The sequence below is a fragment of the Bubalus kerabau genome, chromosome 3 (assembly GCF_029407905.1).
Source record: "Bubalus kerabau isolate K-KA32 ecotype Philippines breed swamp buffalo chromosome 3, PCC_UOA_SB_1v2, whole genome shotgun sequence".
Lineage (NCBI taxonomy): Eukaryota > Metazoa > Chordata > Mammalia > Artiodactyla > Bovidae > Bubalus > Bubalus kerabau.
The window spans coordinates 169,551,924-169,568,256 of NC_073626.1; the positions used below are offsets into that span (position 1 = coordinate 169,551,924).

Genomic DNA, 16,333 nt, shown 5'->3' on the forward strand with positions numbered 1-16,333 from the left:
TTCTTGCCTGGAGAATCCCAGGGATGGGGGAGCCTGGTGGGCTGCCGTCTATGGGGTCGCACAGAGTCGGACACGACTGAAGTGACTTAGCAGCAGCAGCCGTGCAGTCTTCCTGATCAAATTGAGTAACTTTAGTAAAACAGAATTGCTGGGTAAAATTAAATGTTTGCAGATCAAACTTATATAGCAGAGAAGATAATGTGTTTGTAGTTGCAAAACCATATAAAGTTTTGGGTAATTTGTAATCAATTTTGTGAAGTCAGGTTGTATTCAACAAATATTTACTTGTTTTTCAGGTAAGGATTTACATTCCAAGTACAGATTTGATTTTAAAGTTCTGTATAGAATTCTGTAGACCAAGCTGGCAAGCTAAATAGCCATCTCTCCTAGAATTAGGAAGGACTTCACATAAGTGACTTCGACCAGTGTTCTGGAGAGTGATTGAATCCAACTGATTCTCTAACTTAAAAAAATGGCTAAGCACTGGAAAAAACTACAATTTTTTTTTTTTTTCTGTAAAGGAAAATGAGCAAGTCAAGGTCTTTGGGGCGTGTGCACACATGCTAAGTCACTTCAGTCATGCCTAACTCTAAGGTCTTTGGAATGGTCCCCTTCTAATCTGCTGTCAAATAGATAATTCAGTTCTAGGTGCATACAGAAGATTGTGTTGCATTTTTAGCAATGAAATAGAAAGTAGTATTAATTTTATAAAACTCCTCTAGAACTGGTCTAAGTCAGGATATAAAAAGAAAAAAAAAAATACTGGCACAAATGTCCAGTCTTCATAAACAAAGACTGCTTCGCTAAATTATCCTAGATGATTTAAGTAGTGTTGCAAACATTTTGGGAAAAAAAAATATGAATAGCATATCTGTGCCTGCATAAACTAAAATTTGGCTCTAACATCATGAATGCACAATGGAGACTAATTTATAATTGAAAAATTGTTTCTGTGAAATATAGAGGGACGCATGTTATTTCTATGCTTCTAACAAAGTACAGTATACATGGACGCTGTCCTGTATGTTTCCTTTTGGCTTTTCAAACACATAACCAAGGAGCAGAGAGTGAACAACAGCAGCAAAAGATCATACTATCTAGGCCTCTCTAATTTCAATATGATTCATTTTTTTATCTGAATTTCTGACTTGAAAACATCCATTGCAAATAGTGGAAGAGCTATTAAGGGTACAAAAAAGCAGTCTTCCTTTCCTTGAGGAGTCTGCATGGGAGATTTAGGCATATGTACAAAGAGAAGGAGATGGCAACCCACTCCAGTATCCTTGCCTGGGGAATCCCATAGACAGAGGAGCATGGTAGGCTACAGTCCATGGGGTTGCAGAGTAAGATACGACTTAGCAACTCAACAACAACAAAAAGAAAATGAATAATACAGTAGAACTGTTGTGTTACTTTTGGCAAAGACCTGTGAAGCCCTTCCCACATGCAGGTACTATTCCAAATTTTACAAACATTGACTCATTTAATTCTCACAACAACCCTACGAATAGATGATTGCTATCATCCCATTTTACAGATGGGAAATAGAAAGGTCAAATTACTCAGTGTCATTCTGATAGGAAGTGCAAATATGGACCTCACTCTGATGTGCTTCCAAAGTCCATACTCACTGAGGGCGAATGGATACATGTGTACGTAAGACTGGCTCCCTTCACTGTTCACCTGAAATCGTCACAGCATTGTTTGTTAATCAGCTATACCCCAGTACAAAATAAAAAGGTAAAAAGCAAAGTCTATACTCAGCCTTCTCACTCTGCTGTCGGCTGGGTACCAAGACACTGAGCTCTGTGGGAGATCAACAAAGCAGAGAACACCTCAAATGGGGTAGTCAAAGAAGCCTCCATGAGCGCAGGAAACTATATTCAATATCCTGTAATAAACTATCCTGGAAAATAATATGAAAAAGAATATATACGTATACTACTGAATTACTTTGCTATACAACAGAAATAATACAACGTTGTAAGTCAACTATACTTCAATAAAATAAAATTTTTAAAAAATCCTCCATGAAGGAGTATTTAAATTGTGAGTAGGTTTCAAATGAGCAAGGAGTATTCTTGGCTTAAAATCTTTCCAAGTCTCCCCTTGCTTTAAGAATTCAACTTTCTTAGACCAGCATCCAAGTTTCTCTACCACTTGCCCTTCGCCTGCCTCTCCAGCCACATAACATGTATCTACTCAACAATTATTTTTAGAACCTACTGACTGGGCGTTTTACTCTATCCTAAAGACAGAGAGGTAAACAAAGCAGTGCTAATATCCTGGTCATGAGGAAACTAACAGCTCAGTGGAGGAAAGAGGTAGTCATGTCTCTGAAATGATTTATATCCAGGACCAGGTAGTAAATATCTTAGGCTTTGTGGACCTCCTGTGATCCTAGCTGCATATTCTTCTTTGGTGTTTGTTTGTTTACAACCCACAAAAATGTGAAAGCCATCCTTGGATCTCCAGCCATAAAACATTAAGCCGAATTTGGCCCACAGGCAGTCGTTTGCCACCCCTTAAAATACAAAGCAAATGAATAAACTAAATAATACATATTTTAGGTTATGATAAAGGACATATATGGAAAAAAGCAAAAGTTACAAAAGAAAATATTCTCACCTCTTGCCACTCACCACCCCTTCGCACATGTATTTTCTTGTCTAGGAATTCCTGCTCCATTGCACGCTTTCTCCATCCAGCTGGCTCCCACTTGGTCTTCAAGATTGAGCTTAAAAATATCCCCTCTTCTTGGGACTTCCCTAGTGGTGCAGTGGTTGAGATTCTGTGCTCCCAATGCAGGAGGTCCAAGTTGGTTTCCTGGTTGGAGAACTAAGATCCTGCATGCCTCATGGTGCAGCCAAAGATAAAAATCGAATAAAAATTTTTAAATTCCCCCTCAGAATTCTTACCTGTAGCACATTGTGCCCAACTCTGTTACAGAAACTATCTCACTGGGTGGGGATTTTTTATTTGGCTCTCTCCAATTAAATACTAAAAACCGGGACAAAGGGAATGTGATTTACTTATGTCTCCAGTACTCAAAACAGGACCTGTCTATTAATTAGTACTCATCCTGTATGTGAATGAATGAATATGTAAGCGGGGAAACAGACAAAGGAAGTGACTCTGCTTGAGGAAAGGCATAAGCCAGGCCATGGACAGATTGTAGAATGCTCTAAGCGCCATGAAGGGAATTCATCATTTACTCTGTAGGCAAAAGAGAGGCAATGAATATTTTTTAACAGGAGAACAATGTGATCAAAACCATGTTTTAGGAAAAGCAGGATGGCGTTGTGGGACTGGGTTCGGATCCCAGCATTACCACTAACTGATGTTGTAACTCTACATTAGTTCATTGACTTCTTAAGGAGTCTCAATTTTCTCATCTCACCACCCAGTCTGGAAAGGCTCAAGAATTCATTGAGAATGCCTGAAGGTTAAATCAGATAATTAAAAAAAAATAATGTCTTCCATAAGCCAGTTACTTAATAAACTATAGTTGTAATAGATGGATTAAGAATCAGATCAGATCAGATCAGTCGCTCAGTCGTGTCCGACTCTTTGTGACCCCATGAATCACAGCACGCCAGGCCTCCCTGTCCATCACCAACTCCCGGAGTTCACTCAGACTCATGTCCATCGAGTCAGTGATGCCATCCAGCCATCTCATCCTCTGTCGTTCCCTTCTCCTCCTGCCCCCAACCCCTCCCAGCATCAGAGTCTTTTCCAATGAGTCAGCTCTTCGCATGAGGTGGCAAAAGTACTGGAGTTTCAGCTTTAGCATCATTCCTTCCAAAGAAATCCCAGGGCTGATCTCCTTCAGAATGGACTGGTTGGATCTCCTTGCAGTCCAAGGGACTCTCAAGAGTCTTCTCCAACACCACAGTTCAAAAGCATCCATTCTTCAGTGCTCAGCCTTCTTCACAGTCCAACTCTCACATCCATACATGACCACAGGAAAAACCATAGCCTTGACTAGACGGACCTTTGTTGGCAAAGTAATGTCTCTGCTTTTGAATATGCTATCTAGGTTGGTCATAACTTTCCTTCCAAGGAGTAAGCGTCTTTTAATTTCATGGCTGCAGTCACCATCTGCAGTGATTTTGGAGCCCAGAAAAATAAAGTCTGACACTGTTTCCACTGTTTCCCCATCTATTTCCCATGAAGTGATGGGACCGGATGCCATGATCTTCGTTTTCTGAATGTTGAGCTTTAAGCCAACTTTTTCACTCTCCACTTTCACCTTCATCAAGAGGCTTTTGAGTTCCTCTTCACTTTCTGCCATGAGGGTGGTGTCATCTGCATAGAATGCAGTAGTCCAAATAAGAATAGTGTAGTAGATGACCCTCTGTCATTAATTACAGAAAAAAGAGAAGAGCTGTGTTTAGGTCACTAATTGCTAAAATGTTGGTTCAAAGTGTAAACATTATGATAATTGCTAGTGTTCTTTGAGAACTATACCTAACTCATGCCAGGAACTGTGCTAATGCTTTTTATGTGTTATCTCATTTAACCCTCTTTTTAAATAAAATATAAGCCTAAATCTGCCCATGTTCTTAACAAATATTCTATGTGTACTATAATAATAGCTCATAAATTTTAATCAGGATTGGAAAAGTCTGATAGAATTCTAACCTGTATATTTAATACATGTTTTTTTAACATTAGGACTTGCAGGAAAGCCTGGTGAGAAAGGAAATAGAGGCATTCCAGGGTTCCCAGGTATAAAAGGACTCTCAGGGCTTCCTGGACCACCAGGACCATCAGGTATGACAGATTCTCTAATAGAAGTAACAGGTGTTAAGTTTTCCTAGGCCTAAATTTAACAAAAATGTGTTTTTAGAATATGAATTCTGCCCCGACGTCCCAACAGGAATTTGCTTCTTATAATTTAACCAAATTGTGGTCAGCCTGTCTTAACTAAAAATATTAACCTACATGAAGTTCTATTTTGCATTCAAAATGTTATTTTGAAATTGCTGGTATGTATTGTACACTATAATTTATTACAATATCATATATCCTGGAAGAAAGTAAGAAAATGCTTTAGAGGCTTCCAAATTTGCCTCTTTCTATTTTAAACACGTTACTCAGTTTGTAAAGTAATTTTTTTTTTGTAAAGTAATTTTTTAAAATAAATAAAGTAGTCCCCTATTCCCTGTGACAACATCAGTGATGAAATTTATTGCATGGTAATAAAATTTCCTTACTGCATTTGGAAATCTATTACTGTATTGTCACATTAGCCCCTTTTTTCCTGCTGGCCTTGGTCCTAGGATGATTTTGATGTTTGAACTCCAGGCCTGCTGACCAAAATATAATTTTCTCTAGTTGTACATTTTCTGAGTTGCCAGTCCCTTCCCTGTTTGAAGGCATAAAGGCAGCTAAACAAGTACCTAAAGAACTGGTCTGGTTGCTCTGGATTCACTCATTTGTGCAAGCAACAAGTGTTCATTGAGCATCTACTGTGTCCAGAAACTACACAGAACCTATGACTATTTATTTGTTCTTAAGGCCCCAGAGGAGATCCCGGCAGCATTGGGAATCCCGGTGAGCCAGGACCACGTGGCATCCCAGGAAGCATGGGAAACATGGGAGCGCCAGGTAACGCGTAAGGTCCTATTGTGAGCCTGCAACCTCATGATGAGTCCTGCTTCTACATTTTCTGTGTTGTCACTTTGGTTTTCCACTTGGTAGAAAGTTGGTGTAAAACAATTAGATATGCTCTTAGACAAAGGTAGTGTATGCAGCAAGAACATGAGAATGAAATAAATATTTACACTGCGCGGAAAATCATCCATTGAGGCTACCTGATGCTTTAGAGCTTCTGAGAAACCAACTTCATGGGAGAAGGATGGTTTGTGCAAATGTCAGAAATAGAATCCTTCAAGATCTCTGCCTTTACCTATTTTACCTGATTTCTTTCCTAATTTCAGGTACTAAAGGAATGAAGGGAACTGTGGGGTTCCCGGGTCTAGCTGGAAGTCCAGGCCTCCCGGGTATTCATGGTCTCCAAGGGGATAAGGGAGAGCCAGGTTATTCAGAAGGTGCAAGGCCAGGACCACCAGGACCGAAGGTATGTAGGCCACTGAAGTATTTACATTTTGGTAGTGGAATGAGTCCTTTTAAATATCAACAAATATCTGGATTCATTGTGGGCAAGGAAAATTGAAAACATTACTGTATTTTCAGGCATTTGTCTGGGCTTTTTTTTTCCTCTCTCTCTATAACTGAGGATGTCTATCACACAGTTTCAACTTCTGAGTTTATTTTCTCCAGTTTCAACCCCCAAGATATTTCTTATGACTGACCCTGCAATTTATGTATGCCTCCTGGTAGGCTTCCCTGATGGCTCAGACAATAAGGAATCCATCTGCAATGCTGGAGACCTGGGTTAGATCCCTGGGTTGGGAAGATCCCCTGGAAGAGGGCATGGAAACCCACTCCAGTTTTCTTGCTTGGAGAATCCCCATGGACAGAGGAGACTGGTGGGCTACAGTTCACAGGGTCACAAAGAGTCAGACACAACTGAGCGACTAAGCGCATACAAACACGTAACTGAGGATGTCTATCACACAGTTTCAACTTCTGAGTTTATTTTCTCCAGTTTCATCCCGTGAGATATTTCTCATAACTGGCCCTGCAATTTATGTATGCTGCCAGAAGGAGTCGGTGACCACAGGCACATAGCAGATGCCCACGCAGTGTTTGTTTTTCTCACGGCACAAAGTTGTCAGTCAGTCTCTGCTTTGGATTCAAATCACACATGCTTACAAAAACAAATTTCCCAACTTTATAATAAAAAACACTTATTAAACATAATAAAAGATATAAAATAAATTTAGAGCATTATTAAAAAGCAAACACACAAAAAATCCTAAGATACATTTATTTTTCTTGTTTTAGAACTTTATTTTCATTGCATTACACAGAGGATTTATTTATCCCGTCACAGTCTTTTCAGTGCTTGTGCTCTGTTGAAGTCCTCCCTTGTATGTTGTATCACGCAGTAACCAAAGGTTTCAGTGGGGCTCAGTTGTTCTTTAGGTTTATCTTCTTCCAACCTTTCTGTCTATAGCAACTACACTAAGATTCAGAGCGAGACTGATAGAGAATAACTAACAGAAATTCCCACAAGCAGGGGGTTTTAACTTGTAATTCCATGGACTCCTGGGGAAGCCTATTGGATCCAAAGAAAAATTGAATCCAGATCAATTTCATTGATCCTGAAATTGAATGAAAACTGTTTGGAGACGGGTTTTTTCTGTTTGTTTGTTTTTCTTTTGTAGGAGTCTGTTATTTTTCATCAGACTTTCAAGCGTATATGATTCCAAAGAATGTAAAAATTGTTACTTAGGGGACTTTCTCCCTGACTCTCTTTTGAACCAATAAAATACCACCTTTCCTAAAGATTTCCTCCAGCTATAAACCAACAAGAAAGAAAAATTTTTAGAAACCACAAAGTCCCAAGAGAGTAACCCTTTATTACATGGAGTACAAACAAATTTCCTTTGCCTTTTATTTTTAACTAGATCCTCAGAAAGCCAGGGAGAGATTCTTTCCATTCTTTCCTCAATGAGAAATTGTATTTGACTTAATTCATTCAATTAATTAACAGTTTCATTTAAATTTTTCATAGGTAACTACAGAAGAAATTTTTTTAAAACTGTACACTGAACACAAAATGAGCTGGCTTTATCATGCTGGCAAATCTTAGTAACAGAGTAGTTTTTAATCAGCTACCTTCAAGATTTTGTAAGTCACTATCAAATCCATATGTTCTAGCTTATCATAAAAGTGAGGTACAGATTTAATGACTAGAAAACTATGGAAAGTTTTGGGTTTTTTACGTTTATTTATCTGCATGCAGAGTATTTGATGAACACACATCTATTTGTTCTGCTTGCTTCTTACACCTGAGTTAAACATTACAATTTGAACTTATACATTTGTGATTAACATCTGTCTCCCAGTGGTCTCTAAATTTCCATGAAGGCAGGAATTGTATGTATCACATATCTGTATGCAATTACCATCATATTCCTGGCTTCCTGGGCATAGGACTCTCTATGTAGCCACAGAGGTCCCATGCTGATAAGGACTCCATGCTTGGTTTAATGCTCTGCCATTTCTGTCTTGAATTGCTTTTAAAAAGTTTATTTTTAAAAAACAAGAGAGGTGCATTTTCATTTTGCACTGCACCCCACAAATTACATAGCCGTCCTGTTTCCAGCAAGTTTTCAGGGTGCTGGCTCACAGCAGACATTTACCATGAATTGCTAAATAAATCAATAAATGCAAACTAACATAGTTTATACTTAATTCTGATCACATATCCTGCTTATATGAGAATTTTAAAGGTGTTTGACTGAATTTAAGGGAGATCCAGGATTGCCAGGTGACATGGGCAAGAAAGGCGAAAGAGGGGCACCTGGCGCACCTGGACGTTCGGGGCCTGCTGGACCAGAGGGACTTCCTGGGAGTCCCGGACCCCCTGGCCACCCAGGTGAGCCTGGCTTTGCAACCTGAGTGCTGGAAGCCTGACACGTGTATGGCCCTCGCTTCCTAGAATAGTGAATGGAAAGCTGTTTAGGCTTTTGTACTATAGTTGCCTTCTTTCACCTTTGATCTTTAAAATCAAAGACACTAAGAAACAGCAAATGAATTGCAAGGAGCCCATTCAGTCCAGTTTGGTGACCTGAAATCTTAAAACCTTCTGTAAACAAAATTTTGGGAGTGCTGCCTCACATGAATTCAACCTAAAGACATGAAATGTTAGATCAATGTACTCAGGATATTTGTATCAGTTTCCTAGGGCTTCCAAAGCAAATACACAGACTGGGTGACTTAAACAGAAATTCATTTTCTCACAGTTCTGGAGGCTGAGAGTCTGAGATCAAGGTGTCCCAGAGCCGATTTCTTCTGAGGCCTCTCTCCTTGGCTTGTATGTGGCCTCCTTCTCCAGGTGTCTTTCCTCTGTGTATCTATGCCACAATCTCTTCTTATAAGGACATCAGTCATGTTGGATTAGGGTCACCACCTGCCTTGGTGACCTCTTTTTAACTTAATGACTTCTTTAAAGACCCTGCCTGGGAATTCCCTGGTGGTCCAGTGGTTAGGACTCCACTGGGGGCCAGAGTTCAATCCCTGGTCAGTGAACTAAGATCCCACAACCGGGGCAGCACAGGCAAAAAATAAATAAACAAAGACTTACCTCCAAATGCAGTGATATTTTGAAATAGTAAGTGATCAAGACTTCGGCAGAGGCATTTGGGGGCAACACAATTTAACCTGTAACACGGTTGATCTGAGACTTTTTTTTTTTCCTGACATGTTTCCAGTTCGAACATTGGGTTGCTTTCTTATTAATATTTGCTTGTTATTTGGGTTTTCACATCATTTGATCAAAAACAACTACTCAGTCACTGGTTTGCAGCTTCAGGTCTTACCTAAAGGCAATATTTAAACTGTTTTTTCCAAACATGGAAAGGTTCAGTGGATTTGCTGCTAAATCCCAATTAAAGTAATAAATCAGACATTCAGCTGTTCACCTGGCTGGGGTACACATCCCTTTGAAAATGAGTGGGCACATCTCTGGGGAAATAACATCCAAGACAAAACCCACTGTGACTGGTAGCAAGAGCGACCCCTGAAGACCAGCTTGAGCACAATTGACTTAACTAGCATTTAGCCATTGTTGGAATCATTCATCTTGTGGTTTTCTTTTTTCCTTTCCCTCTCTCTTCATTTACAGGGAAATCTGGTCCTGGTGGTGATTTGGGGTCCAAAGGGATTAAAGGCTTCCCTGGCTTTCCAGGAACAAAAGGCCCTCCAGGTTCCATTTTTGTATTTTGTCTAGTTCCCTTTTGTGAGGGAAGCATGTTTTCCATGTGGCTGGAATCTCTTTCTACCTACCTGTATCTCTGACCCACAACTGCCCCTTGGAAGATAGCTTCCAGTTACCCAGTTTCCAGACAACAATGTGGAAAAGCGAGGTTAGGTATAATTCAAAGATCGGGCTTCCCAGGTGGTGCTCGTGGTAAAGAACCTGCCTGCCAATGCCGGAGACATAAGAGACATGGGTTCAATCCCTGGGTCCGGAAGATCCCCTGGAGGTGGGCATGGCAATTCACTCCAGTATTCTTGCCTGGAGAATCCCCATCAGAGGAGCTTGGTGGGCTACAGGCAATAGGTCTGCTAAGTCAGACATGACTGAAGCAACTTAGCTTGCTCTCTCTCCCAATTCAAAGATCAGCCAACCTATGCAAAGTGAAAATCCTCATGATAGCACTAACCAGTCCATGGCTTTCACTGTGAATTTAGCTTCATGTCACTACAGTTCTGAAAAATGAACACTTTTTACAGAATTCCAAACATCTGGGGTTCACATCGGGCCATTGATAGGAAGTAAGTCCTCTCTTTGAATGGCTTTTTTTTCCAGGTCCTCCAGGATTGCCAGGAAATCCTGGACCAGTGGGTGAGAGAGGTATTCAAGGACTTGATGGAATTCCTGGTCCAGCCGGAGAAAAAGGAGAAACAGGTACAGCTTGCTCATCATGGATATACTAGTTTTACTTTTCATAGAATGATTAGTGACACTTAATTCTTCACCATTCTAGAAATTCTTCCCTGACAGAACTGATGACCTTTAAGTTGTTCTGGGTTGCAATAATTCTGTTACCAAAGTGAAGTTGACCAAGTAGAATAAATTTTATATATAGGTCAATTTCACACTAGGGAATATATATGTGTGTGAGTCAGTCGCTCAGTCATATCCAACTCTGCAACCCCATGGACTGTAGTCCACCATGTTCCTCTGTCCATGGGATTTTTCAGCTAAGAATACTGAAATGGGTTTCCACTTTCTACTCCGGGGGATCTTCCCAACCCAAGGATCGAACTCACATCTCTTGTAGCTCCTGCATTGGCAGGCAGATTCTTTACCACAGTGCCACCTGGGAAGCTATATATAAATATAAATATATATATATATATGCATGAAGATGAATATATATTGTGTGTGTTAGTCACTCAGTCATGTTTAACTCTGAAAGGTTGTTGCTGAGCTGTGAAAGACACTGGGATTCTTGGCCTCAGGAGGAGAGGAATTCAAGCCAGGGCCAGTGATGAGGCTTGACTGCTCAGAGCTTTGGTGTGATAAAGTTTTATTAAAGTATAAAAGAGATAGAGAAAGCCTCTGACTTAGACATCAGAAGAGGGCAGAAAGAGTACCCCCCTGCTAGTCTTTAGCTGGATGTTGTATAGCTACCAGCAGGCTGCTAATTAGAGAAAGGGAATGTCTCAAAACTCAGGGACAGGCACCAGGCCCCTCACCCACAACATGCATTTTGAGATAACATTGGCACAAGGTGAGTCATCCCGGGCCACAAAACGATTGACATGAATCTTGAAGGACGGCAGGTTTCCAGGTAAATATATAGTTTCATTAACATAGATTAGGAGAACAACATATGAGTAAAACATACTGGTTTGTTGAGCCCTTATTGGTTCTGAATCTTAAGTGGAACTGACTTGAAGAAAGACAGAGTCCAGGGTAAATGCATAGTTCATTAACAGAGCTTAAGAGAAACATTTCCATAAGAAAAATGCATTGGTTAGCTCATGGTTTGAGAAAAGTTAAGTTCAGGTGGAACCAGCTGTCGTCATGGCAACACAGAATTTTAAGAGAAACCTCCTTTTAAATTTGTATAGAGAAGGGACAAAATCTGACACTTGTAGTTTGTTTCCTCCTGCTGCTTAAGAGAAAAAAAAGTCTGAAACTTGCAGCCTATTTCCTCTGTTTGCAGACCCTAACCTGCCTGTTACCCTCTCAAATCTTTGCAGTCCCATGGACTGTAGCTTACCAGGCTTCTCTGTCCATGGGATTCTCTAGGCAAGAATACTGGAGTGGGTTTCCATTTCCCTTCTCCATAATATATATTATATGATATAAATTAACTGTATATATATATATATAACATATTGAAATACCAACATTTTCTCTTTCAGGCTTGCTGGGAGCACCTCCAGGTCCAAGAGGGAAACCTGGTCCTCAAGGTGAGTGGTTCTTCCTCCCAAACCTGGTGATATACATTTTCAAGGACAGAATCTGATTTAATAGCCCTGACAGATACACTTAGCATTCTGAATTAAAGAAGTCCCAATGGTAACACAGAACATTTATATTCCTAGCATTCAAGTAAAAATGTTCCATTATTACCATCACAACAAAATGAACGAACTAGACACAGTAATCCAACTTTCAAATTTCCATCTATGGAAGTAAAAGGACTTCTTCTGTATTTCCTTTCTTGCTATCAGCATGGTTTAAATGGATCACCTCCTAAAAAAATGGAGGAGGAACTGATAGCTTCTCAAGGAGTTTCCTCTCCGTGCTATTCTGAGCTGCAGTAGTAACACTAATCTTTTGCCACCTTGTTCTCTTCATTGGTCTGATTCCAACCCTGGAGCCAGTGTGTGGCTCAGGCTACTGTTTCTTCAGGGCTTTCCCATAACTCTCTCAGGATCTCAGACATGGCAATTTACTGAACATGTCATTAAGAACATACATGTTTTTGTTTGCCTCAGACGGTTGCCAGACCCTTCAAGCATTTCAGAGCTTGCAGAGAGCTGAAATCATCTAAATTCTTTTTTTTTTTTTTTTAAGTATAAATTACAGGCAGAAAAAAGAACATGGTAAACAAAGTGTCCAATATTCCGTTTTATTTTCATCATCACTTTAAGCATTCTCTGCATGATATATAACTCTCCAAGCCCTTACCTCTGCCACCAGCCTCATCCTCACTTTTCCTTCTTCCTCCCATCTTTTCCTATTGTCATGCCATTTACTATTGGATTGGCCAAGAATTTCATTCGGGGTTTTTCCATATGATGTTATAGATTTTATTCCTAGAATATTCCTAGAGTAACACAAAGATGGGAGAGAGGAGGGGGAGATTATTTTCAATTCATAAAACATTTTCCATTCATGAATGTCAAAGCACAATTTCTTGAAGGTTTTCTGAGATTAAAAATATTAGTATTAAGTTGTGACCTTCTGGGGGAGTCTTCTTTGGTAAATCCAAATCTCACATTTCTCCCAGACTAGTGTTTATCTTATGGGGGAGAAGAAATCAGAGGACAGAACAGGAACAGCAGCTTTGTCATTCCTTTGTCAGGGTTTGGCAACACTTGAAATGCACAAACTGACCCTGAAGTTTAGCTTTTTAATGCTCTGTTGCATTATCAGTGATTAAATAAAGTCATTGTAATTAAAATTCACCAGATAATAACAGACAGAACACTTTAGGGCTTATAGCATGCTTTTCATCTGCATATTCTCTCATTTGATATTTAAATAACTGAGTTAAGTCAGATATTACCTCTATTTTTAAAATAAGAAAACAGTAAAATGACTTTACCAGGAGCAACAGATAGCTGGAGGCAGAACTGAGTCTAGTCTGGACCTTGTCTTCATAGACTTAGATCTCTCTTGTTGGCCTCTTGTCGATTCTCTTTATAGAATCTTAATACCTTTAAGCTAAGTGTCTCTGTTATTAGGGATAGCCACAAACTATAACATCAAATACAGGGGCATTACAGAAACTTACCAGACTTTTTTCTTTGCAGGAGCCAAAGGAGACAGGGGAGCACCAGGCTTGCCTGGCCTCCCTGGCAGGAAAGGGCCAGTGGGAGATGCTGGGCCTCCAGGGCCCATTGGCATGACAGGACCTCAAGGGGCACCAGGCTTTCCTGGTGTAACCATCCCTGGCCAGAAAGGAGATCGAGGTCCACCTGGCTCCAGAGGAAACCCAGGTAAAGAATCTACTTTTAAATATGATAAAAGAATGAAAATAACATTTGACATCAGAAGTTTTCAACCCACTCATGTGACCATCTTGCTTCTTTTTCCTTCTGGTCTTCTCTGTTTTCCCATGCCCACCTGTCCTCACGTGGGGTGCATAAGGCTGTTGGTGTGGAGGCAGAGGGACCTGTTTGAAAAATTAGTAAATATTGGCACTTCCCTGGTGGTGCAATGGTTAAGACTTTGCATTCCAATGCAGGGGGTGCAGGTTTGATCCCTGGTTTGGAAACTGAGATCCCACATACCTGTGGCCCCAAAAAAACAAAACATAAAACAGAAGCAGTATTGTAACAAATTCCATAAAGACTTAAAAAATGGTCCACATCAAAAAATATATATATTAAAAAAAAAGAAAGAAAAATTAGTAAATATCAAGTTCATGAGCCTGGGAAAGAGAGAGGCATCCATTCACCAGTACTGACTGAGCCCCTACTGTGCGTAAGATACTGGGTCAGGCACTGATTCTGCTCTAACAAACGGTCATCAAGGAGAAGAGTTCCTGCCTCATGCCTTGTGCCAGGTAACGCTAAGTAAGGTGCAGGGTTTGCTCTTCACTCAGAAGGGCAGTAACAGAACCTGCAAAGCTCCCTGAGTGGTAATACTGACAGGCTTTTTGTGAATTCAGGCATGCCTGGTCCTCCTGGACCTCCAGGGAGTCCTGTAGAAGGCATAAAAGGAGACAAGGGGTTGATGGGAGAGCCTGGCCAAAGAGGTCCACCTGGAGCTGTAGGAGACATGGGGCCACCAGGTCATCCGGTAAGTGGGAAATTATTTTGATGTCTGACCAACCTAGACAGCATATTAAAAAGCAGAGATATTACTTTGCCAACAAAGGTCTGTCTGGTCAAAGCTATGGTTTTTCCAGTAGTCATATGTGGATGCGAGAGTTGGACTAGAAAGAAAGCTGAGTGCCGAAGAATTGATGCTTTTGAACTGAGGTGTTGCAGAAGACTCTTGAGAGTCCCTTGGATGCAAGGAGATCCAACCATTCCATCATAAAGGAAATCAGTCCTGAATATTCATTGGAAGGACTGATGCTGAAGCTGAAGCTCCAATCCTTTGGCCATCTGATGCAAAGAACTGACTCAATGGAAAAGACCCTGATTCTGGGAAAGATTGAAGAGGGGAGGAGAAGGGGCCGACAGAGGATGAGATGGTTGTATGGCATCACCGACTCAATGGACATGAGTTTGAGTATACTCCAGGAGTTGGTGATGGACAGGGAGGCCTGGGGTTGCAGAGTCGGATGTGACTGAGTAACTGAACTGAACTGAATTCTTCAAAGTTGACTGCCCGGATCAGATGTACCTGGAGGCAACACAAGTTTCCCACTTGTGACATTTCTGTGCAGTGAACCCAAAAATGACAGAGTCTGGAAGGTTCAAAGAATCGAAGGACCTTAAGAGTTGGGCAGATTTTGTCTCTAAGAAGCCTGTGAAATTTCAGTCTATTTGGGGCCCTTCTCTATGTCATTCCTGACCTCCTCTTGTTTAGAGTCTGAACAATTCCATGTAGAAGCTTGGAATCATTCTAGATGACAACAAAAATTTTCTCTATTAATAGGCTTTCAAAATCATCTTTGCCGTCCCCTAAATGTCTAGTTTTCCCCACAACATGCTTTCCAGTATTTATAAATAGCTGTCATTTCCTTCTGAGTATTTTCTCTCCCAATAAGTACATGTTCCCCCCCCCCCATTTCAGTTTAACCTTTCATCGATATGCCTCTATTCTGAATATATCCTAGTTTGTCAATACCTTAAGAATGCAGACCCTGAGATGAGCACCTTCCAGGAATATGAATTCAGTACCCCAGAGAGTAGCTAGAGACAGACGAGTCTCACTATCCTGAACATTCTGTTTTATAATCCAGCCTACAAGTCCACATGGGGCTTCCCAGGTAGCTCAGTGGTAAAACAAATCTGCCATCCAGTGCAGGAGATGCGGGTTTCAATCCCTGAGTCAGGAAGATCCCCTAGAGAAGGAAATGGCAACCCACTCGAGTATACTTGCCAGGGGAATTGCATGGGCAGAGGAGCCTGACGGGCTACAGTCCATGGGGTTGCAAACAGTCAGACATGAGTGAGCCACTAAACAACAATAAAAACAGAATTCCACATGGGCTATTTGGCTGCCTAGTCACCACATTATCATCACACATTAAGTTTATGGTCAACGAAAGCCCTTGTGCCTTTTTCACATGAACGGCTACTGAGTTTCCTCCATTACTTGTTGTCCATTTGTGTATTTGTGACTTAAGTGCAGAACTTTCACATTTACCTTTCTTAGATATCATCTTGTTCCTTTAGGCTCATGCTCCCAACCTATTAAGATTGCTCAATCATAGCATCTCACTCAACACCATAGCACCTTCCCTAGCTTTCTCTTAGCAGCATATTTGAAAAGATTTTTCTGTTTACCTAAAATTCTTAGAAACTAACGAGGAAATCAGAGTTATGTCAT

General features: G+C 40.6%; 1 protein-coding gene across 1 annotated transcript in view; it reads left to right on the forward strand.

The window, feature by feature from the left end:
• COL4A3 (collagen type IV alpha 3 chain) overlaps positions 1–16,333 on the forward strand; it is a 158,411-nt gene that overhangs the window by 128,250 nt on the left and 13,828 nt on the right. The window contains exons 35-43 of the mRNA XM_055573649.1: positions 4,678–4,776; positions 5,524–5,613; positions 5,946–6,085; positions 8,389–8,515; positions 9,764–9,844; positions 10,451–10,549; positions 12,019–12,066; positions 13,639–13,824; positions 14,499–14,629. Coding sequence (XP_055429624.1) covers positions 4,678–4,776; positions 5,524–5,613; positions 5,946–6,085; positions 8,389–8,515; positions 9,764–9,844; positions 10,451–10,549; positions 12,019–12,066; positions 13,639–13,824; positions 14,499–14,629 — 1,001 coding nt within the window. The remainder of the gene's footprint in view (positions 1–4,677; positions 4,777–5,523; positions 5,614–5,945; positions 6,086–8,388; positions 8,516–9,763; positions 9,845–10,450; positions 10,550–12,018; positions 12,067–13,638; positions 13,825–14,498; positions 14,630–16,333) is intronic.